At 43.5% G+C, this 25,046-nt stretch overlaps 1 protein-coding gene across 1 annotated transcript; it reads left to right on the plus strand.

Annotated features, from left to right (window-relative positions):
• Positions 1-1,221: 1,221 nt before the first annotated feature.
• Tnfsf8 (TNF superfamily member 8) lies at positions 1,222-23,786 on the plus strand. Its single transcript, XM_032889652.1, has 4 exons — positions 1,222-1,425; positions 9,609-9,651; positions 20,952-21,023; positions 23,392-23,786. Exons 1-4 carry the CDS (start codon positions 1,222-1,224, stop codon positions 23,784-23,786), a joined length of 714 nt encoding a protein of 237 aa, XP_032745543.1.
• Positions 23,787-25,046: the final 1,260 nt, after the last annotated feature.

The following is a 25,046-nucleotide window of genomic DNA, read 5'->3' on the forward strand; positions in this document are numbered from 1 at the left end:
CTATTCCCATTCAGGAAGCCCTCTTACGTCATCCTGTTTGATCTTCCCCATGACTGCAAGGCAAAGGGGGGTTAAAGCAAGGGCTGTGTTGACTGATTCAAGGAGCAAAGCTGAGAAGACGATGGCTAAGACGGAGCATGAGGTTTTTCAGCCTGTCAGGGAAGAGTCCTGCTGGCTTTCGGAGCCAGGCTGGTTTGGATACACCACCAAGTTCTTCCACTAGATTAGCAAACGAAGATTTGACTGAGAACGGTTTTATGCTTGCTGGGCCTCGTTTTCCTATACTGAAAAGGAGAAATATTACTTGCCTCTGAGGCTGGTGATGAGTGTAAAGTCAGCCTCTAGGCCAAGTTCCCAAGACTGTACCTGAGCCTGAATGTTGGTTTCATCACAAATACCTGGAGCACTATTTGCTCACCCACACACCCTACAGACACTTCACACGCACCTTCCTCAGCACTCGGCCTCCCCTCCCTCACTAATTTCTTCCCCTGGTATGAACTTTATGACAAGACAGTCTCTCTTCAGCCAATTTAACAGCCCCTGAAATCACACTGTAAGTGATTTAGGAGCTTTAGTTCAGAAGCAAATTATTTCCAAATTCCAGTTCTCTCACCATGTCTTTGAAACTGTCCTCAAATTTCCTAGTGCCACAACCTTGTCTCCAGGTAAGTAAATGCCCACATAGTAGGCTCTTCTTGCCCAAGAATGGGTGTATTTCCAGTTTAGAGCAGGCTGTGATTGTCTGACAACCCCAACAGTCATTGTACTGCTGAAAAACGACTGCCGTCTCCGGGAACCCAGCAAAGAGACTAATCTGGAAGCTTTCGGGGCCACCAGCACGGATCATGCAGTGTGCAGGGTCCCCGCGGGAAGGCGTTCTGTGGCTGAAGCTAAAGGAAACAGAAGTGGTTGGTGTACACACATGCGGAACTGTCTCCTTCCTACCACCCTCTGACATCAACCTTCGTCTCTTGCTACAATTTCTCTGCACTCAAATTAATCCCGGACGATGAAAAATGAACCTCTCCCCCACCCTTGCAGCCACCCTTCGCCTCACGCCCCCAGAGAAGAGTTTCTCCATCCGGCAACTGGTGAAGGCTTTTTTCCAAGTCACATGATCCAGGATGCAGGGGAAAATCCTTCTTGGAACAGAGCTGGGTGCAGAATCGAATCAGATGAGGAGAGATAAGGTGTGATGTGGGACAGACTATATAAAGCATGGAGCCAGGGCTGCAACAAGCACGCAGCCGTGGGGCCCCTTCCCCTGACCCAGCCATGCAGGTGCCGCCCGGCTCGGCAGACAGCCTCTGGAGAAGCACGAGGCCCTGGAGAAGCCGCAGCTACTTCTACCTCAGCACCATCGCACTGGTGTGCCTTGTCGTGGCACTGGCTATCATTCTGGTCCTGGTAGTCCAGAAAAAGGTGAGTAAACATCTTTTCTCTGCTTTCCTTCTCTTATTTATAATTTACATCCTCTAGAGGAACAGCTCTGGGAGCTAATGAATAAGTTAACTGGAAGCAAAAAAACATTTAAAAAATGAAAATAAGTAAAACTATGCATATATAGAGATATTATATCAGAGAAACGGGGAGAGGAGAAATAAAAATGAACTTTGTGTACTAATTTAGAATTTTTTTTAAGAGTACTATAAACGGACATGAGCTCAAAATTTTCCAGATGTACTTGAGCCAAAAGAGAAGTGAGGAACTACTGATCTTGAGAAATTAAGATTTAAGCCCAGATGGGTCCCAGCCTCACGGTATGGAGGGAAGACGACATAGGGAGCCCTGCTAGAATAAGTAGTTACCAGCTCGGGAAGGCACTCAGCGCAATTCTAAGGCTATGTCCTCCATCCCCACTCCCAGGGTTTCTGAGGCCTCTCTATTAACAAGTCTGTTGTTGTTGTTTGTTTGTTTGTTTGTTTGTTTGTTTGTTGTTTGTTGGCTTGTTTTTAGTGAGGGACTACTTTTTAAAAACTGTGATATTTGAGAGAGAGAGAGAGAGAGAGAGAGAGAGAGAGAGAAGCCAAGGCTTCCCAGAGCTCTGGTATTTCAAGGTTAAAACCCACAAAAGAAATCGAAAGCTTCCTCACAAGCCACTGACTTTGAAGAGCTCAGGGTGTTGAAAAAGTAGCAATGTTTTTGTCAGCTCTACCCTCTGAGAGGCACACCTGACATGCGAGGCCACACCGTCTGGGGAGAGTGACTTTGTTTGAAACGGGGTTAAGATGGAAGGGTTGGAGGAGAAAGCCAAACTGGTTTAGGAAAGCAATCGTTGAGAGAGAGAACTCTCACACGCTGTCTGGAAAGCACTGTACGGTCAGCTCGCATGACTCACAAGCTCAGGATGAGATCCAGGCATGGTGATTTGGACACCGTATGAAACGCACCCAACACCCTGCCCAAGTGCGAACAGGCCTACTTTTGTTTCATAATTCTCACAAGCCATATTATTATCACTCAGGGTTTTTTTTTTTTTTCTTCTTCTTCTTCTTTCTTGGCTTTCTTTCAGTTGCCCTAGACCACAGGCTCTGCAGCTTACTAGTTGCTGAGAGAAAGCTAGAGTCTTACAAGTATCATCAAGTATTGACATTTAAATAAAGCTCTGAAGCCTCTTCCTCCTGGGGAGTGGTGAAGGAAGTTATTCACACTTGGCCTTCAGAGCTCATGGGACTCAACATTCAATGGATGATTTGCATCTGCTGCGAATGACTCTTAGGCAAAACTTTGGGCACCTTCTCTCTACTTTTCTCTGTCACTGTGATTTTGCCATGCACCAGAAATGTGCTGTTTTGCAGCAATGGCCAGATAAGGAAGATTGGAGTGGCCTTGTCAGTTGAAGGACACAGGCAGAACTGTTGGGTGTGGGAGAGAAGCCAAGATGGGGAGGGTTGATGATGGCACCATGTAGAACCAATTCAAATCCGTTGTTGAAATGATTCCTCCCGGGAAACCTGGACAGGCTTCTGCCCTGTTTCTGCAGATACAGAAAATGAGGTGCAGGCAGGGGACAGGGCTTGAGGTCAAGCACCTTGAGCAAGTTGTACAGTGGAGGGATGCTTAGTGGCTCTTGGATACTCTGTGAGAAGGCTGTTCCCTTCTCCTTCGCTTGCCCTGATGGTAGCAGAAGCATGGAGAACCTTAGCTCCCATTCTCTCAGAGATTTGTCCTCTTGTATCTGTTGATCTGGCTTACCTCAGTGCCTGGGTATAGAATGGTGCACAGTCTGTCTCTGAGCTGTGATTTCTTTGTCCGATACTTGCTCTCCAGCTAGGGCTTTCCATTTTAATAGCTATGCTATTAAGAATCTAATGCTCTTCACATATCTTTTCTAGTACATTATCAGGCATTAACTGTGTCAAGAACTGGGGAGATGTGAGTCCCCTGGGCCTGGGTTATCCAGAGTACATCCTGTAGGAAGAGAGATGGGGACTGCTACAAGCAGGTGAACTTAGCAACTGAAGAGGTTCGGTGGGAATCTGTCAAAGAACCCAAAGGAAAGGTCTGAGGAGCTCAGACTCACATCTTAGTTTAACACTGGAAAGGGCAATGAAAACGTGGCATCCTCCATGTACCACCGGGATCCGGTGGGGAACTGTGAGATTTACCCTACTGCCCGATGTAGGACCACCTTGAGACCACTGTGAAGAAGTGTTTCCCCAGCAGACTGCAGAAAAACATCACTGGAAACTACAGTATCTGGTCCTAGTGAGAAATAGGAATAATTTTTCAAGAAATGGAAGAGATGAGAAGAAAAGTCCCCACTGGAAAACCACAGAGATGAGAAAAGAGATAAGAGAAGGAACAGTTAATCATGTGAGGAAAGTCAGCCAGGATCCTTGAGACTGACTAGAGGAACAAATAACTCCAAAGTGAAAACTCCATAGTGGAGACAAAAGGGAAACTGAGGTATCATTTACTGTTATAGGCACTCATATATAACCCTAACCAAAATTTTGAGCCAAATCCCCCCACCCTTGAGTTATTTATATAGCTCTCTAGTGATGTCTTTAAAGCCTTCTGAGATAAAATATTTTTGTTTACATTTAAAGCAACAATATTTAGTATGAAATATGTTTACATTGTTTGGCAAAACAAACCAACAAATAAGGGGACTTCATGTCTTGTCCTCCCAGCAACAGCCTGAATTTACTGAGAAGGTCACTGTGAACTGATTCCTGTGTGTTCTTATATAAATCTGAGTGTCTACAAATCCATAGTGCCCAGATTTCACTATTACGTCCGCGTTAAGAGTGCTGTAGCATAGAGATCCTTCCTTGTCTGTCTGTAGAAGTCTGCTTTGTGCCACTGTAGAGTCCTATCTGATTCTTTTGTGCCGATGCCTTATGATTTACCTGTGCCTTGTAGGAACCCTGTTATATTTCTCTCTAGGACATTTTACCCTTTGTGCATGTTTACAAATAGGTATGTGCATATGAAGCCCTAGAAATGGGAATAGAATGTGCATCGTTTCACTTGAATGAATGCTGTCTATCAGCCTCCAAAGAGATGGTACCATCTTGAGGCAGGGAAAGTCTACCATCAAAGGCACAGCTCTTCAGGTCACTATGGGAAGAAAGAAAGGTTGAGTAACTCAAGCACGTACACACTTTCCCCATAGCTTTGGAAAGACTGTAATGATGAACAGTCTGCATGCAGAGCAAAGTGAAAGGAAAAAATATAATAGAGCTTCTCTTATCCCACCCTGGGAAAGGAGAATCCATGATGCCCCTGGTTTCCCAGGCACTGTGTTCACAGAGAAGTGTTTGCACTATCAGGAAGGCTCTGGGCCCTCAACCATAGTCATGTCTTGGCTTCCTAAGCAAGGACGCTGGGCTTACCGAGGCCTAGGAATGGACACAAACACAGCCCACAGTGGTATAGCAAGGTCTCAGCTTGCTTGATTTTCAAATATTGAAACCATTTCTAGAAAGAGAAAACAGAGCCTACCTTTCTCTGTCTGCTGGTAAGGATAGTATAGGATCGAAGCTGTTTAGGAGGAGCCTGGGTCACTGTCCTCTTCTTAAGGGACTCCCTGGGTCTGGAGTTCATTATATTTAATAATTTGTTCAATTAATTAATCTAATGAATTACGTTTTCCCAAAGAACTGAGATTTTTTTTTACTAAGGAGCAAGCACTCTGCAGGGCTTTGAAGGAAAGACTCACATGCATTGTGTGGGACCCATTCTGGGAGCTCTCCCAACTTAAGAAAGTGAAGCCCATGAAACTGAGCTTCAGGAAGATAGGAGAATGAGCCACCTCTGGTTAGGGTAGGAAGAGTTTGAGGGAGTAACTAGAATGTAAGCTGAATCTGAGAAAATCTAGAAACTGCATTTTAAGTTTTAAAAAAAATGATATGATAAAGCCCATATAACCTTCCTCTAAATCGGTCAAGTATCCTTCACATTCATGCTGCCTCTGTGTATATATAAAGGCAAGTGTAGGCAGTATGGCTTCACTCATCCATACTCTGCTGTCCATCTCTATCCACCACAACACTGTTACTATAGCCGAGAGTTCACAGTAACTCAACAATATTGCCTAATAACATACAATCACATACAGTCCGTGTTTCATTTCCCCATGTCTTCTGTGGCTGTGTTTTTTAAATCATTATTTGGGGGTCTAGGGTCATATACCAGAGCAGACCAAGACATACCAGGAAGTGAGACTAGATGACAACATTCACTGATATAGGAGGTCCAGAAGACAAAGTACCAAATCCATCTTTAGAGCAGGAAGAGTTCTTAATCTCACATCTGACAAGAGCTTCCTGCAGCGACCTTCCAAGACTATAGACCTACTTGCCTTTTGCATTATGTCTTGAAGCCAGTGCTATTCAAAGAATAGTTGGTGAACCAGACATGATGTCATGGCCAGAAGACTGACATATATATTTTTTTTTCCAAGTGAGAGAAGCAACAACTGTTTACACCACTGTTCTCCAAATCCCAGACCTGCCAGACCAGGAGTTCCTAATAAATATACTTTCCCTGGGGGTCTCATATGGCTGCCATTCCCTCTTCCATTTGTGCCTTGAGAGAACATACTGCTGTTTTGTTTACTTTAATCTAAAGAGACAATGCTACGGAGTCATTGGCCTTCACAGATAGTATGGCCAACTTTCTTATCTCTGGGATCTTTTGTAATGATTAAATTATTTCTCTGTGTTTTAGACAACTCTTAATTCTTGAAGTCCATTTAAAGACCAATACAGTAAGGCCCAAGGTAACTTGAATTAAGTGTTTAATCATCTTAGCTTAAAGATAATAGAGATCTCCATGTGCCATGAGCCATCTTCTAAGAATAGATAAGAATTCTCCATAGATGTTCCACACTTTAGTTGTTAGTAACAGAGGACTTTGTCTGAAAAGCAAATATGGGAACTTACACACACTTGTTCCGTATCCTCCGCATCATTGCTCTGAAAGCAAACAAACCTTTCGGGGAATTATGACAAACTAAACACATTATAGGGCCCAAAGCAGTCCGTGTCAAATAGCTACTATTTTCAAACAAGGGTATGTCATTTACATGCCATATCTTGTTACGACTGCAACAGCCCAGAGTAGGAATTGTTGGCCAGAGCTCTACTTGTAGTAATTAAGGGAGAGAAAAATACAGTTCTAGGCTAATGATTGGGTTGGGGGTCATTTAACCTGGAGAAAAACAGACCACACACGGCCATTCTTTTCATTACACAGAAAGAACTCCAATACTGTTGGAATGTTCATCAGATGTCCATAGAGACTGAAAGAAAGAGAAAGTATACTTAAGGAAATGAAGCAGGGTTTGGTAACCATGGTGATTGTTTTTCCAGAGCTACTATGGAGATGATATGACAGCCTGAGGGAAGCCATTTGTTTGCATCTAGGTCAAGCCTGTGTCCTACCTTACTCAAAGCCAAGTCATTGAACAGGATAGTTCTCATTTTGCCCAGCCAAGGTCTCAAATTCCCCCAGCAAGGTTTATTAAAACAGTTTACAGACAGCACTCAGTATAGTGCCTCGGGTCAAAACAATCTGACAAATTCTAACCGTCATCATCGTGTCTCATAAATGCAAGCAGTCATCATGTCCTTAGGACTTGCTTCTCCATTCTCAAATTCAAGGGCTGTTTGACAATGAACTGCTCTGTCCTTGGCCAAGTGGAAAGTTCACTGAAGAATTTTAGTCAAGAATTGGCCCTAGACTCTAGTGTCTTGGCATCCTTCCTTACAAAACCATCAACTTGATGGATGGTCTATAAGACTTCGCGTTCTTCAACATAGGAACAGTCAGACTTCCATCCTGAATACCCTGGACTGTACATAGAAGATGAAGCTGCTGGATCTGCTGCCAGTGCTTTTGGCACTGGAGAGATAGAACTCTCAGTTGACAGGCAAAACCAAGGCTTTCCCTTCTATGACCCCACCCCATTACATATACTTAAGTTGTCCTCCCAGATAAGGATAGATACCTCTTCTATCCTTAATGGTCAAAGGTTTTCTGGAAGCCAGGAGTATCACCATCACCTGAGAACCTGTGAGAGATAATGGCAACCCAAGCTCTACCCAAACCTGCTGCAGCCTGAGACCCTCAGCATTCAAGCTTCAGAAATTCTCTCTTTAAGCACTGTGATTCTTTCATGGTGTATGCTATACTCACTTTTCTGATTCCATATTTATTTGTGGTCTTTAAATGGCTGTTTTAACGGACCAGGTCCACTGCATATCTTTTAATGAGTGACACAATGCACGTTATAGATGATCCAAGGCTGAATGAGTAATTCTCTAGCATTTCTGCCACTGGGATGGCTTCACTGGTGTTGCTCTTCTGCTAGTCACTCTGATGTTTGAGTAGATATGGGTCTCTTGGTACATTCAATCCTGTTAGACTTCATCTAAATGGGAATGCCTTTCTTTGTGTGTTTGTACATCATGCTAATCGAAAGTCACGCTTGGCATTAAGACAGCTGCTTAATACGTTCTTGAAGTGCTGGCTGTTGTCTCACAGAAGCAACATAAAGGGGAATTTTGTGATGTCAGGTTTTCCTAAGAATCATATGGTAATCATTCAATCATAGATGTAAAGCACCATTACACACGTTTAGAATATTCAGGAAATAAGGCAACACAGTGGGAAAACAAGCAGAGGGGAAAGTATCTTCCAAATTAATTTCTCAGTTTTTTAGGGGAAACCCTAAAAACTGAGGCCCAAACATAGACTTTCTCCAGATTAGTGTGACACCAAAGCTTATATTCTCAGGGCCTTCGGAGCTGTATTCGTGAATGCCACCTCTTGGGTTGCAAAAAAAAATACCTATTTCACAGATAACAATGTCCACAGAAGGAGAATGACAGAGCTCTTGGGAAAATAACTTAAAATGATACCTCCGGATAGTCATCAGCTCTTGCACTGAACACTAAAAAAGTCAGATATGGTTAGTTGTCAACTTTCAGCCTTGGTAGACATTAGGAAACTACTTTTCCCATGAAAATATTCACCCTTTTCTAGTGTTTATATTTATCTCAATTAAGTGTACCAGAGGTGACTGTGACTTATACAGGCCAAAAGGCAAATGTGGCATTCTATTCCTTGTAGAAGGCCACTTACATGCCTCTCTAAGCTGATGTGTGAAGTAAGGGACAGTGGAAAGCTAGTCTCTGAGGAATCTTTTGGAAACCAGTGCCCCTCCATCTCTATGGCCACCTTCACAGAACACACTAACTACTTTTCTCTTTAATCCCCTCTGACTCCCAGCACAGTTTCCTCTTTAGCAGATAATGCTTCTATCAATCTCTTACTCATTTACATAAAAGTCTATGTAGACATTTATAATTATTATATAAATCTTATGGAATATCATGTGACTAAACAAATACACCTTTGTGCTACATATTTATGAATATTTGCAAATTATATCTGGCTATAAGCTTATGATAAATCCATGAGGTCAGAGGCCTGTTTACTTATTTTTTTTTTTTTTGGTTCTTTTTTTCGGAGCTGGGGACCGAACCCAGGGCCTTGCACTTACTAGGCAAGCGCTCTACCACTGAGCTAAATCCCCAACCCCGCCTGTTTACTTATGATACCATACAATGTTTGGAATATAAACACTAATAAAAAAATTCACAGTTTCCAACCACAAGCAAGGTAGAAGGATGTCTTCCAGGTATGTTTACAACACTTTTAGATGAACCAAATGTGTAAAGAAGGAAGTGTGTATATTTATTCACTTCATTGGCTCATATGTCAACTAAAGAGGGGAAAAAAATACTATGTGTGGAGAGTAAGAAAGCTCTTGACTGGAATGCGGAAGCTCCAGCCGTGGTTGCGAGCTACATGAGCTTGTTGTGTATCCGTGGACAAGTCATCTCGTCTTGTTTCTTGTTTGTGAGATGTGGATGGTAACACCTATCTCATGTTTCTGGTAGACAGGTAAGCTGGCATGGATAGGAAGCACACTATCATCGATTAATGAATGAATATTCAAGCTTTAAGGGTCTAAGGGTGGGTGGGTTCTAAATTGCACAGTGCTCTGAGGACTCCCAAGGTGAAAAGGAAGATAAGTTGTTGTACCTCAGTGGTGCCCTCACTCTGCCCTTTTTTCTATTCCCTTTCAGGACTCCACTCCAAAAACAACTGAGTCGGTCCCCCTTAAAGGAGGTAAGAGCTCAGCTTTAGGAATGACTGTGTAGTGAATCATGCAGATGACACCACAGTGTGTGATGCCTATTTATCAAACAGAAACGCTGTCACTCTTTCCAACCAGAGTGGGGCAGAGGGAAGCTGGGGCTGAATGAGACAAGCTGATGCCTCTGGCTCATCTGGGTAACCCCTGATCACTGTGCTAATGCACACAAACCTCCCTCCTGCTTGTCACACTCTCACTAACAACACCATTGCCGTAGCCAAGCTGTGGACCTTGATAGCCTTGAATTTTGAGCCAGAAGCCCTAACCTGAACAAATTTGCCTATGAATCTTGATACCATTTTCCACACAGAAGTCTCTGTTACACATTCATTAAACACGATCATTGTGGTTCTAGATGAGCTAATCAGGGCCAGGTCATAACTGTGTAGCATGACAACCAGCATAAACCAATGGTCAAATAACTGGTCAACCAGACAAAATACCTAATGAAATTTAAGGCCTATGAAAACAGACTTCTTCCCTCTACATTACCAGTCACAGGAGCTTTAACTTATTTCCCCTACTAGTTCCTAAGGGGATATATGCAGAGTTCAGTTAATGTTGAAGATCAAACCCAAGGTCATCTGACTAGTTTTTTCATGGCTCAAAGAAGGAAAACTCAGACAGAGAGACAAAGTGTCTTGCTTTGATCATACAGGCTAAACCAAAAGGTCCTTGACCCTGACTCAGTGTATTCTATTCAAAATATTAATCCCCACCTTAGCTCCACTCACAATTTTCAGAGTCCAGGTACCAAGTACAGCTGCCTAACCACAGAAGTAGGCAAGGAAAGGAAAGAAGATGGGATGGGTGGATCGACCTTCATGGACACTAGGGTAGAGGTGCTGGGCATCTTTGGGTTCAGAGGATATAGAAAAACTGACGCAGCTCCTCACAGCAGCAACACATTTGTAGCTTCTTTCCTTCAGGGCATCCTACTGAAGACTTAGAATGTTCAGGCAAGGAGCCCTAGGCGGACAGCAGCCTTCCGAATCTTTTAAGATTAATGAATAATCTCATTATTGGCCAAAATCACTTAGAGCCTAGTATTTGGTCTTATCTCTTCACTTGTGTAGATAACCAGTTACGCAATAAAAGAACAAGGAAAAGCGTAGGTCACAGACACTGTCTGCAAGGATTTGGATAGTAAATATTCTAGGCTTTGGGTGCCTTGGCTGAAATCAGTCATGCAGTTACCATAATTAGGAGAGCCTGAAAACACACGAATCTATGAGAATGACTACATACCCCTAGACATTATTTACAGAATAAGTAGTACTTGGACTTGGCCCATAGACTGGAATAGCAGACTTGTGTGGTACAGGCAGTATGGGCTTTGGAGTTAGAGATCCTTGCTAGCTTGTTGCGTATGTTCCTGTGGAGCTCTGCAAGGAACAGTTCATACTTATTAAACATAATTCCTCTATCTCTGCTTCCATTGTCCTGCCACCACCTCCACTTAGAGTTTTCTGAATAAGAGTGGAAGTTTTCATTTGGCAAGGGGCAGTAACCACCTCCCATGGACAAAATGTCTATAGTGAAGATAGCCTTGATTAGGTATCAGGACCCTAGCCATACCAACTAGCTGTTCTTTCTTGGTTGTAGAGCACTCCAATCAAAGTTCATCAAGCATAAAGCTCTAACCAATGGGTTACAGTTAGCCCCAGATTACATGGAATAAAAAATAAAGAACAAAGTTGTCCTTTTGCCAACCAATCAGTTACACTTAAGGTGAAAACACTCCAGGAAAGTGCATCCCCCTGTGGTTTGGCGTTAGCCCCTCCCATCACAGGAAGAAAATGATACGAATGTCATTTATTCTGTTTTAATGATCATAAGAGGCAAAATAAAATAAACTCTCCGAGTTACTTCCCAGTTTTTCATTTACGGGAAAAACTTCTTTAGTTCATGAAATCCCCAATTTGGGGAACTATGGATTTGACCATTTACCAGTCATCTCCTCACCTGGCCCTTGACTAGGAATATCAGAACAAGAACTAACAACAACAACAACAACAACAACAACAAAATAACCTCTGTTTTTAATTCAGGGTTTCTACAACCAGATTCTATTTGTCAATGCTGATAATACTCCTCACTGCAAATATTAAATTTGGTCCTACTTCCTTTGGGTTGGTCTGAGGACCAGCCCTGAGAGTTAGCAGTACAGGGGTGAAGGGATAGGATGTTCCCATTAACATTCCATTTGCCCGTAAGTTTCTGAGATCCAAGAGTCAGAGGGACTTGCTAGGGGCTCTACAGGAAACAACAGTAGTGCAAATATGAGACTCCAATGTTTACTCTGTCACCCCTACTTGAGCTTCAAGGAGCCAACACCTTGTTGTGCATGGCCTCACTCTGACTTCTATCACACATCTATACTTGCCTTCACTCCACAAACTGGGGGCCCTGCAATAGAGCGAGGGAGAAAAATAACATCTGAGGCCAAAACCTGGTCCCCACACCAGCAGGCTAGGTCTCTTTAGGAAGATCTCTCCTCTCCAATCACACTGGACTAAACATACTAAATGAGTTAGAGTTGGGGCTAGAAAGAGTGCTTCTTTCACAAGCTTGTAAGTAGGCGAATGCTTCCTGTGCAGCATAAGAGCCTGAGTCAGATCCCCGTCACCCACACAAAAAACTCAGGAGCAGCTGTGTATACCAATAATACAAGCATTGAGAACACAGAAACAGAAAGACCTCTGGCTCTCAGTGGCCAGGCAGCCTAACCAAACTGGAAGGCTCTGGGTTCAGTAAGAAACCTTGTCTTAAGAAATAAGATAGTGGAGATTGGGGATTTAGCTCAGTGGTACAATGCTTGCCTAGGAAGTACAAGGCCCTGGATTCAGTCCTCAGCTCCGAAGAAAAAGAAAAGACCAAATAACAACAACAACAACAAAAACAGGTTAAGAAATATAGCAAGCAATTGAAGAAGACACCCTATGTTGACCTCTGACACACATAAACACACATGAACACGTATAAATACATGTACACACACACACTATCTATCTATCTATCTATCTATCTATCTATCTATCTATCTATCTATCTATCTATCTACAGCAGAGTTCTTTGACACTTCCTGAGAGTAGAGTTCTCTTGCCCTCTATATAAAGACAGAAAGAAATAGCCTGACAATTGTCTGAAGAAATTCTGAAGCCGCAAACTAATCCTAAGTCAACACAAGAAACAAATTGTCCTTTTGGAAAAGGAAAGAAGCAGGCAGGGAAAGCAAGAACACTGTTGCAAGACATCCCAGGTAGGGCAAACCTACTTTCCAGAAATTCCTGGGAGAAAGTCCTGGGTGGGGGTGGGGGACATGAGATTTGTCACAAGGGCAGAAGCCACCAGGATGGGAGCCCTGTGCCATGACAGCTGTTGTAACCAGGAAGCCAGCACTGACCAGAGCCTGGGATGCAGGGCTCTGCACACATGCCGAGGTAGTAGCCCAGCACAGGATATCCTTAGCTACAGGGAAACCACAGCAAACCACACCCATGTTAGCAATGAGCTCTAACACAAACCTGTCACAAACCTGTCATTCCTGGCCAGAATAGGCCTGTCAACTGCCAACTTGCACTCACTCCACTATCCTCGAGACTTGTTAGCCATTCGGTGGGATCCATGGACAAGCGGGAAGGCTGGGAGGCAAGCCTGTCCAGTCTGCTTCCTGCTGGGTTTTATTCTCTCTTCTAGCAGAGAGAGGTAACATGCCTCCTGCAGGGAGCCACAGGAACATGAAATGGAACAAAATTATACCTTCATTTTCCCACTTGGCTGGACCTCAGAGCATTATCCACCTGGTCCATTTTATTCTTCCATCTTCTATGGAATGATCTACCTCCTCCACATGCAGCTTGGAGCCAAGGTTCCTGCATCCTCTCGTCATTTCTTACTCTAATGTTTTGCTGCCACTGAACTTTGACTCTCTAATGTTACTCATGCTCTGGGTTCATTTGTCCAAATCTCAGATTACAGCCCTCTTCCCTGGATTTCCTAGGAGTTCCAACTGGTGCCCTGAGTCTACTTTTCCCCCTGCAGACCCCACCAGGCACCATTGCACGTGGAGCTGCTCTGGTAGGAGTGAAACTTAGCCAGGGCTGGTAGGTTAGGCAGGGTCTCAGTCTAAGTGAGTTTAGGAGAAACAGCCTTCTGCAGAGACAGTTCTAAGTGTAGTGGCTCCCTTTATTGAGGAAAATCAAGGGCTATATAACCGTTGGGGAATGGGTAGGGGCTTGAAGGGACGAGTGTACATCTTTGGCTGGGGCTGAGGTGCTGTGGAATGCTTCGTTTGCATAAAGAGGAACTCCAGGTGCTTGTAGGACATGTCCTTATATGGTGAGATGAAGTTTAACCTATGATCTGGACAGCAGGCTTTGTGACTGACTCCCTCAAGGTGGAGGTGGGGGTGGTAACGCTTACATGTGCCTGGACATGCAGCCCCAGAGCAAGGAGGAAGCAGTCCTACTACTGCCATTCTCAGGACAAGATTTTCAGGGTTTGGACACAACTCAACTTCACTCTTGCTCTGGACCAGCTCCCCTGATTTCCAGCCTCACACCCAACAAAACCTCGAACCTTTGTATAGCAGTATCTATGAAAGGGTGTAAGACTTATAGAAATACTCTCATGGAAGTATGGTATAGTACAGTGTCTCCCAGTATGTGGTGAAGACTTCTAGGAGGGCTCTGTCTTGTAAAAACTGAAGCTATTCCAGCCATTAGAAACTTCTCAAAGTCTAGCATACTCTATCACTAAGTTCTGGAACAGAGAGGGCTACTGGTGCTTTGGCACTGGCTTGAGGGGATCATGTAACCTAGAGTGATTCCATATCCTGTCATTAGAAAGTTGGGTTTTGTTTTGTTTTATTTTGTTTCTTTCCTGCAAATGTTACGTGGCCCATGGTACCCAGAGGTCCTGGATGTATGTCCTAAATACCCTCCAAATTCATATCCTCCAAAGCTAAGAGGAGAAAAAGGGCATCAAAAGACATGAAATGAGGTAGGCTATATAATAAAGAAATACTGAGGATGAGAAAACTGAACAGCCAGGGAGACTAATTTTTCCCTGGTTTTTCACTGACCCAAATGGTCTATGGCCATGCGCCATATAGAAGTCACACTGATGGCAAAGATATGGCACAAGGAGTGACAGCCTTCTTGTCCTCACAACCCCTTCCCTCAGGAGAATAAACACTGGCTGGCAGAGTCCCACTCTGTGAGAGGGATGGAGCTGGATCCAGAATGCCCAAGTCTCCAATTTGTTACTCCTGGTTTCCATTTTTCTTCTTCCCCTTTTTCAGCATCATATGATGCTTCCCCGTGGGGATAAATTGCTTTTCAGACAGTCATTCACTTCACTTGCCACAAGGAACCTATTTGTTCCTCCAATCAATCTGAACACACTCAATAAAACCCGCTCTTAAACCTACATTCTTTTGCTTGGGGTAGAGCTAACAGGAATCAGGAATCTCTCTGTCGAAAAATGCCCAGGAAGTGAGCCCTTCAGACTGAAGTGGAATGGAGTCCTGGATAGGCAAGCTAGCGTTCTAAAGCCACCACTCTCAATTTTCACCCCACCCCCCAAAGAATGAGAAGGCAGGAGAAGATGTGAGGTACAGGGAATAGCAGAGAACACAAAGATGAAGAGGTTTTGATTTGATGCTGGAGTTGCCAGATACAACCCCCAGTCTCTAGCTCCAGAGAATATACCAACGTCCCTACCATCCTAGCACTTTAAGAGGGCAGAGGATGGAGGAGGAAGGGGAGAAGGGTAGATAGTACTAGACCTCAAACTGGTTCCTTTTTATATTCTGTTCAAGCCCCAGACACAACATCCGTGGTCTTGATTCTCTGCCAGCCAATTAGCCCAGGCTCCAGACCAGAGCAGAGGAGCCAACTATTTGATATTGTTTATGTGGTATACAGTAGGCTCGGTGTTGCATATTATTCCACTTAATCCTCTCACAAGCTGTGGAGGTGTACATTATTTTTCACTTTGAGGAAGAAAGAACAGCTCATAGGCTCTCACGTACTGGTGCTAAACCATACAACCAGTAAGTAGCCAGGGTGAGATTTGAACTCACATGTGTCTCAGCTAAAACCTAACAGCCCGAGAGTATTTCTGTATTTCCACATTGCAAATAGGCCATGGTATAGTAAAGGCCATTTAGAATGTTAGAAGGATTTTAAGATGTTTCTTAAACCGCACCCCGCCCCCAACACTGCCAGGTCCATCAATCAGCCTTTAGTATGCATTAACTACAATGAAGTACCCTAGAGCCAGATGTGTTTACCTTACATAACACAACAGGTCAGCACTTGATGGACTTACAGCTCCCAAGAGTCTTCATAGTATTGATGTGAAACCTAATTTGATTTCAACCCATTTTTATTCATTGCTTTCTCTGGGTTCAACAGTAAGCATGCTATCTATCAGGGATTTTTTTTTCAAGGACTGTTGTGAATCCAGAGTCTCCCTTTTACATATGACTTCTCTTGAGATTTCTGTCTATTATCAGAAATGACCTTGGTCTGGTAGCATCAAGGAAATAGTTAGATCTGAAGGAATGTCTGTGAACTGATCCTTTGCACAATGCCCACCACATTGAGCCCAAATGCTGCCAGGAATGAAGATTCCTCTAGATGGCGCTGTTGGGACTTTCCTGAGTGTTCTCCAAGGGAAGAGAAATTAAAGAGCTCTCTGTCTCTTCAAAGATAAAAATATTTCCAAGATGTCTCCATGCCCACCCACCCCCCAAAAAATCAGAGAGACTCAAACAATTGTGTAGAGAAGTGAGAAAGTCTACTCTGACAGGTAATACAGTGTTTTGTTTTAATGAGCATCTCATTATCCAATCTTCTCTGCGTGGCATCCCAGAGCTGTGCCAAGAAAGCAAGAAAAAGAGACAAGAAGAAAAGCGACCTCACATTTTCAGAACCACGACCAACCATGTGTTGTACTAGTTACTTGACGTCTGTAATTTTGATTTATGTCACATTAGCTACACATCGGTGTGGATTGTGCTTACTTCACTGAGAAGGGAAATGACGGGTCCAACACCTTCAGGAGAACCACATGCTCTCTGAGAAGCACCATCTGCCTGGTCCTTATAGGAGGTTCTGAAGAAGTTGACTAGGATTTAGCTCACAAATCATCTGACTCGAAATCCCAATTTCCCGACATGTGACTTGACTCTGACTTTCTCCCAGACTAGAGGATCAGGAAGGCTCACTGGGGCTGCCTTCTCAGGGATACCCTCCAGCTGTGTCTTGAGGTTTCAGATTCACTGTGAGAAATGGCTACAGACTCATTTCTCCTCCATTTAACCCTCGCTGTTCTAGAATGATCTAGAAAGGCACTGCTACATCTTAATCAACAACATTTTCCATCTAAAGAGGAACGCTAAGATCTGAAAGGGAATATTACAGAATCCCAACATCCAAACATCAACTTAGCCTCCATCTTCAGAGCGCTTTCATATCCCATCTCTCATACTAAGCCCCTCCAGACTCAGTAACTGGGGAGACAGAGAGCAGAGATACAGTCCACAGTCTGGATGCTCAGTCCACAAAGCTCTGGGGCTATGGCAGGATCCCTACTGTTAGGGGTCCCCTACACAGGTCTTCATATCCACAATAGACTATCTTATCAGGGTCCTCAAGCTGAAGAGACTTGAGGTACATGATTGACACCCCACACAATATTGTCTAGGTCTTAGCAAGAGCCCTGAGATTTTCAAAGTGACCAACCCACTCCTTGAACAACTTGACCGGCCAAATAGCCATGCTTCCATCTCTGTGACTTGAGTTCTAACTTAGGACATTTTGTAGGTCTGCCCCGGTACCATGTGGGAGAAAGGGAGGTCAGAGTGGTGCTATTTGTTAGCTGAGAGCTTTTTAAGCCTTCAAAACGCCACTGAGACTCTTGATTTTTTCAACCCTAACAAGCATCCTTCACTCTGCTTCTGCTGACACCTCCAAATGTGAAGTAACAGAGAGGGTGCCTCCTCCAGTGTCTTCTTCAAGTTCGACAGTGTCACTCTCTCACTAACCAGCTCCTCCTTGAACCATCTCCAACAATGCCATTCTTAGAAGAAGAAGCCCATGCTTCTTCTTTAGCACGAAACCATCTAATCAATTCTTTAAGAAAAACTAAAGTATGCCTGCCATTTGACTTCAGGAAATGCAAATGCTTCAAAATAAGATAGACTTTTTCCATTATTGGCTTTCTCAGAATTACAACTGAGGTCACCCCACTATACACATGAAGACCAAAGGGGAAAAACAGAAGAAAAAAATGCCTGCATGTGGGAGAGACAAGCCTGGGCTTGTACCCCTGCCACCATCTGTTTGTAGATGCTCAGCTCTTGCAGTTATCACCACAAGCCATCTGATACAGAGGGACCTTTGGACCAGAGAGATAGAGCCTGTCTTTGTTGTGACAGCCTGGCTTTGGTCAAGGGCATGAATCCTATTTTCCTAACTAATTTGACAGAATCTGTGAGAGTAAGGCCAATGTTCTTCCTGTCAGGGGGGAAAAACAAGCCGAGCACACTACTCTCTACACTGATGCCCTTAGTACTGGGTTGGCCAGAACAACAGAAGGAAATAGGAGAGATGGACTAGTTGACTCCATTCCGCAGATGCATCTTCTTGGATGATCAGTAGAAGAGACTAAACAGTAGTCTGTGCCAGGATGTGTTTCAAAGGACAACTGGCTTGATAGAGGTAGGGGATGTCATGTGGCAGGAACCAGAGGTGTTTGGGTAGAAGCACATTCATATGGCTGTGAGCTGGAACTACAAACCTCCAAACTTGAGTAGAGTCGGGGGATAAATCAGTTTGGGCATTAGAGTCACACTGATTGAGTTTTAATCTCCACTCTACCAGCAACTAGACATGTGGCTAAAAAGAGTCCAGTTAACCTTTCCATTTATGTATTTACATCCCAAATGCTGCCTCCTTCCTGCACCCCTCACCGAGTTCCTCTTCCCATACCCCCCTCTGCTTCTAGAAGGATGCCATCCCCAGTATTCCCTGTCATCCTGGAGCACCAAATCTTTGCAGGATTAAGCACATGCTCTCCCACTGAGGCTGGATAAAGCAGACCTCTGATACATATGTGCTGGAGATCTCTGTCCAGCCCATATATGCTCTTTGATGGTGGCTCAGTCTGTAAGAGCTCCCAGGGGTCCATGTTAGTTGACACTGTTGGTCTTTCTGGGGAGTTCCTATCCCCTTTAGGGCCTTTAACCTTTCCCCAACTCTCCCATAAGGGTCCCTGGCCTCAGTCTAATGTTTGACAGTGGGTATCTTCATCTGTTTCAGTGAGCAGCTGGGTAGAGCATCTCAGAGGACAGTTATGCTAGGCTCCTGTCTGCAAGCACAAGATATCACCAATAGTGTCAGGGATTAGCGTTTGCCCAAGGAATAGGTCTCAAGTTGAGCAGTTATTTCTTGGCCATTCCTTCAGTCTCTGCTCCATCTTGGTTCCCCAGTTAAACTTTGAAAACCTAGGGTTTCTAGGATATATAACAGAGATAACTGTAAACTGTCGCTCATGGGATGGTTGTAAAAATTAAATCTCTTATGGGATGGTTGTAAATACTGGAAAAATGAAATCATGGCTGTAGCACACTCAGCAAAATGTCACAGAAATAGTCAACATTAGTTAAGAAGGCAGTAGTGGTGGTGACATTGATTAAGACACAGAATAAAATGAGATGAGGGAAGGTGTGGGCTAAGACCAGAGAGATTGGGAGAAGTCAAAAGCCCGTAGGATCTGTAGGGAACATAAATCAGAAAGTGATTCCCAGCAAAGAGTAGGTCAGAGTTGCATCTCTCTGGTTTCTTCTGGTTGATGTCCTAGTCTCAAAGATGAGGCTGGACAAGAGTCACAGTTCACTTCAGGATCAGAGGTCTGATTGCATACACCCTATGAGTATGTGCAAGGTAGCAGCAAGCCTCACAAACTCTGCTTAGGTGATCATTATGGGATAAGATCTAGAGAGTAGGAGCTGGCCTTCAGCCTTTGATGGGCCAGAAACCCTTTGTGCAGCTAGGGCAGCTAGAGGTGAATAGCCCTGCTTCTGCTGGGGGTTCCTCTAGTAGTGAGCTTGCTCAGACAGCAGAGGGAACCCTTCACTCAGCTTTTAGCCATTCTCAGGCCCCAGGGGCTTTCTCGAATCTGAGCAATGGGATAAAGAAAGTGACTGGGAGCTCAGGACATACTATTCAGAGACAGTAGGCAGGGCATGGCTCCTCTTACATGAGCTTAGAGCTGTTAGTCTCTGAAGGATGGACTGAGTGATCATCTGTGGTGACATCATCAAAATATATCAATGTCATTTTGGAGAGCTTCCAGTTCTCCAGATAGGGGAACCACATCCCAATGATTTGCTCCAAATACATTGAATTCATGAGTCACTGCAAGAAATGTATAATTTGGTTCTTTGCATACAAAAGAGCTTGTTATAATAAGAAAGAGCTATCATCATCAGTGGTGATATTAAAAATATTTTTATTTCTCTAATGCTATAATGACACAAATAGTGTGTTTGTCTCTATTAAGAAGCTCCAGAAGGGAGGCTTCCTACTAAGATGTCATTAGTGTTTTGTCCTCTTAAAATTGAAGGGGATGTTTTTATCTTTGCTGTCTAGGCGAGGCAGATATAGGGAATCCTCACATTTCTACATGGACACTTAACCCTGAGTATGTCCTTGAGTGTCTTCAAGCATAAAAGTTGGCCCTGGGTTAGTCTGAGAATCAGATTAGCTGATGCTGGTAAAAGCAGAGTCTGAGGATGCTGGGTAGCAAAACCTGCATCAGTGCCGCTGTTGGAGACACAAGTGTTCAGGCTGAAGGACATAGGTGTCATTCAACCTATTGGAGGCATTCAATAACACCTTTCATGAGAACTGTCAAGAATGGTGCCCAGCATGCTATGGGAACTAGATCACATCTGGCTAACTTCTACAGTATTCTGTAACAGTCCAAGCAGAAGAAAACCTTAGAACTGTGAAAATCCTAGATTATTTAACAGAAAAATGAGAACAAGTTTGGGGATTGTTGTTATTGTTGGTGTTGGTGTTGTTAGTGGGTGTGTGTGTGTGTGTGTGTGTGTGTGTGTGTGTGTGTGTGTGTGTGTGTGTGTTTAATTTAACCTCAAGAACAGGAACAGACTAGTCAATTTCATCTCAATGGGTCACAGAAAAAGATGTGGTTGTCTGCAGTCCCCAGAGACAACTCACATCTGATCTTGTTTTAGGAAATTGCTCAGAGGACCTCTTATGTACCCTGAAAAGGACTCCATCCAAGAAGTCATGGGCCTACCTCCAAGGTCAGTAGCCAAAGTTAGAGATGTCTTATGCCAACTTCTAATCCAGAGGTCCCAGCTAGAGTCCTCTGACTGAAAGTGACATGTAAATATGTTCTTAGCCTATATCATACTTTTTATAAATTGAATTTCAATGTCTTAGAATAAGAAGATGAGAGTACTTTTCTCCAAATCTACAAGGCTCTTCTCTCAGCCCTCATTTGATGGGGGGAAAAGAGTTTGGTTAGAAACGGCACAGTTAAAAAATAAAAAACCAAGCGCATTGAGGGAGTTACGTTAGGGGCCATGTTGGCCAGATGGACAGGTGTTTAACTGCTCCCTCAGCAGATGGGAACCACTTCATTCACTCCTTTAGGTTTCCTATCTGTCCTTTGAAGACACTTTTATCCCTTGACTACATCACATCCTCCTTCTTCCACTACCCCCACGACCACGCACTAGCTTACTAGTTTGGGCCAAATGCAATCTTTTTCCTAATGCAAAGAAAGAATGGCTCCATCTTGGCCCCTATGAAGTTATTCACAGGGGAACTACAAAATCGCCTGGTCCCCAGATTGACAGCTTAATGAGCTCCTTGGCACAGGGCCTGTTTGCATATTGCAGTGTGCTTCAGGTAAGAGTCTTTTGTAAGTGAAACAGTAAGAGGCACTTAGAACTCGAAAGAATGAGCCATGGAAGAGGTGGCCAAGATTCTCCCAATAGCCATTTTGCTCATTAAAAAAAAAAAAAATCCCATTTTGCAGTTACATTAGTCCTTGCCTTTCCATTGAATTGCAACAAGGATTGAAGAGAAAGCACTGAATCAATTAAAACCAGCATGCCAGCCTCCTAATTCTGAAGCACCTTTACCAGTCAGTGCTTTCATTTGTTAGGACTTGGAGACTTGGCTTTCACACAAACAGTTTTGCTTAGAGGCTGTTAATTCTCTGCTTTTCTATAATCCTACATGCTGGGTCCCTTGCTGTGCGCATGAGGGGCCCATGCAAGGATGTTTGATTGCCCTTTAAAGAAAGGAGACATTCCAATCTTCAGCCCATATTAAAGGGTATATCTTGGTTTTTTTTTATCAGTACATATTAATTGCCGGTGATAATAAGTTTCATTGTTGATATTTTATGCATGCGCATAACATGCTTTTATTTTATCTTAAATTTGAAAGTTAATAGAGAGTCTCTTGAAAAACTCAATACTGAAATTGAACAGTATTAAATGTCACAGCTCTGACAGCAGCTGCAATGCCTATCAAAATATGAAATGACCATTCACTGAGAAATAACACAATAGCATAGACCTTGTGCAAAATACAGCCTAGGTGGGTGTGGTCTAAAAGATCGAGGAGCTAGGGAAATGGTGTTGGCAGTCAAGTGATCGAATTTTAAGCATGAAGATCTGAGCTGGAGTCCAGGACTCTGCTTTTTAAAATCCAAACATGGTCCCTCGTGCTTGCAATGCCAGTACTACCACGGCAAAGGCAAAGGAATCCCTGGAGCATGCTGGCTGACCAGCTTGCCTACTGGGCAAGAGTCTGGATGGTGAAAATCCCTGTATCAAAAACAAAGTTATGGAGCTGGAGAAATGGCTCAGCAGTTAAGAGCACTTTCTCTTCCAGAAGACCCAAATTTGTTTCCCAACATTCACATCATGTGTCTCAAAACTGCCTATAGTTCCATCTCCAGGGTATCTGATGCCCTCTCCTGGCCTCTGTAGACACAAAACACATTCACATTGCATATACTCATAGAGACAAATACACAGAAATAAAAATAATAATAAAAATAATAATAAAAATAATAATAAAAATAAGCCTTTGTTTTAAAAAACAGAAACAAGACAGATGGTAAAGCAATACTGTCTATACTGGTACTGTGTAAAGACTGATACCCAAGGTTGTCTTCTGGGCTAAACACACACATGTACACAGACACCTACACCTCCACCTGTACACATGCCTGAGTCTAACACAAAAACATATACACACACACACATACACACTGAACAAAGGTAAAAAGAAAATATTAACAACTATCATATGATGTGACATATCATATGATAATAATTAAAAGAAAGTCATCTGCAGGAGCTGCCCTCCATTAGAAAACTCTTCTATGAGGTTTTTTGTTTTCCAATGCAGTGTTGTGTGTGATCCAACCCTGTAGTTTGAGCATTGAACAAAAGAGAGCATGGTTTTCTTCCTGTGACTTCCTAAGTAAAATCAGCTATGGGAGAATATTCTAGAAAGAGTACTTCAGAAGATGTTTAAATATTTGGGATGATAAGCACCCATCTAGAAAACAGAGATGCTGAGTGGGAGCCTTGCGAAAGAGGTTTCCAACATGTACCTAACATGTGAGTAATAATTCTATCTTTCCAGTGTCGAAACATCTCAACAGTGCCAAACTGTCATGGAACCAAGATGGTACCATCCACGGACTCATATACCAGGATGGGAACCTGGTGGTCCAATTCCCAGGCTGGTACTTCATCATTTGTCAACTGCAATTTCTCGTGCAGTGCTCAAATCATTCCATGGACCTGACACTGCAGCTCGTCATCAATTCCAAGATCAAAAAGCAGGCACTGGTAACAGTGTGTGAGTCTGGAGTTCAAGGCAAGAACATCTACCACAATCTCTCTCAGTTCTTGCTGCATTACCTACAGGTCAACTCTACCATATCTGTCCGGGTGGATAATTTCCAGTATGTGGATACAAACACTTTCCCTCTTGATAACGTGCTGTCCGTCTTCCTATATAGTAGCTCAGACTGAATAGCTACTCTTAACCTTTATGAAAATGCTGTCTACCATACAGTACTTCATCTGTCCAAACATTGGACAAAGAAAATATCAGGACAACTCAAACTAAGCATGTGAGTTAGTGTACTTCTCCTTCTGTCCTATGGAAAGACACAAGCCCAAGGTTTAGAAGGCGAGGTCTGCATCAGATGCACAGCCAGGCAGGAGTGCAGTGTGTGGACAGAGACCTACATAGGCACTAGAAGGGGTCAAGTTGTCTCAGTATAACCACTAATTCACTGACCTTGAGCCATTTTTCCTCCCCCTGGAACTCGGGGTCTGAATCTGAAAAAGTAGGAGATGGGATTTACATTTCCCCCACACTTTCTTCTTCAACTTAGAAGATAAGACTGTTGAGCTGAGCTTCTCAAGAGATCAAAAAGCCTCCCATGGCATGAGGAAACTGATGAACCAGTAATGTCTGTCTGCCGGTCATCTCAGCAAGTCATAAGGATTTCCATGCTGCCGTGTAAAGTGATACTCCAACCTCTTTGTAATGGGCCAGGTAATCCTGTCTCTCACCTAGGGGAGTAGCTTCTGCCATCTCCTGAGATGTACGTGGTGGCATTTTCTGCCTCAAATACATTCTATGTGCAGTTTTTAAGTAACACCCCCCACCCAAAATTTGTTGACAATGTGAACCTTGAAAGTGGGAAGAACTCCTGAATAGCAAACATTAACAGCTTCTCCTGACCAAAGAGGCCATGCAGTTCTCCTAGCCTCGTCAAGGTTGCAGTTTCTACAGCATTGTGGGAGACAGACTTCTGACAAATCATCTGATATGTGGACCCCTGGGAGTTATACTTCACTGAGGAAAGCAAGTCCTGTCAGTGCTGCATGAGAGGATGGAGTAAAATAGGAGCTCTTCTGAAGGAAAGGAGAAAAACAATGGTTCAAAAAGAGGCTCGAAATATTTAAAAGGAAAAGAAGAAAATACAGCTTTTCTGATGTGAGAGGAACCCAGAGAAACAAAACTGAAAACGAAGAGTAACTCTTGTCAACCTCCGCTTAGGTGTCCTCCTCTCTGATTATTGGAAAAGTAGTTGCCTGGTACAGGTCAGGTTCTTGCGTGGTCAAATAGAATCAGGTGTGGAGACCGCCATGCTGGAGACTAAGGAGACCTGTCATATGTGTGTTGTACTCAATTGAGGGGCAAGTGATTCTGAGGTTACATGCATTCTAGAAAAGGCCCGAGGAACCTATATGGGAACCAAGCAAATGTTCTCCCCTTTC

This window comes from Rattus rattus, chromosome 1, assembly GCF_011064425.1.
Source record: "Rattus rattus isolate New Zealand chromosome 1, Rrattus_CSIRO_v1, whole genome shotgun sequence".
NCBI lineage: Eukaryota > Metazoa > Chordata > Mammalia > Rodentia > Muridae > Rattus > Rattus rattus.

Bases quoted from the DNA above. Each gene is read 5' to 3' on its own strand.
- Tnfsf8 (XM_032889652.1), top strand. From the start codon at position 1,222: ATGGAGCCAGGGCTGCAACAAGCACGCAGCCGTGGGGCCCCTTCCCCT. The intron at 1,426-9,608 runs GTGAGTAAACAT...ATTCCCTTTCAG, and splicing joins TCCTGGTAGTCCAGAAAAAG to GACTCCACTCCAAAAACAAC. The intron at 21,024-23,391 runs GTCAGTAGCCAA...CTATCTTTCCAG, and splicing joins GTCATGGGCCTACCTCCAAG to TGTCGAAACATCTCAACAGT.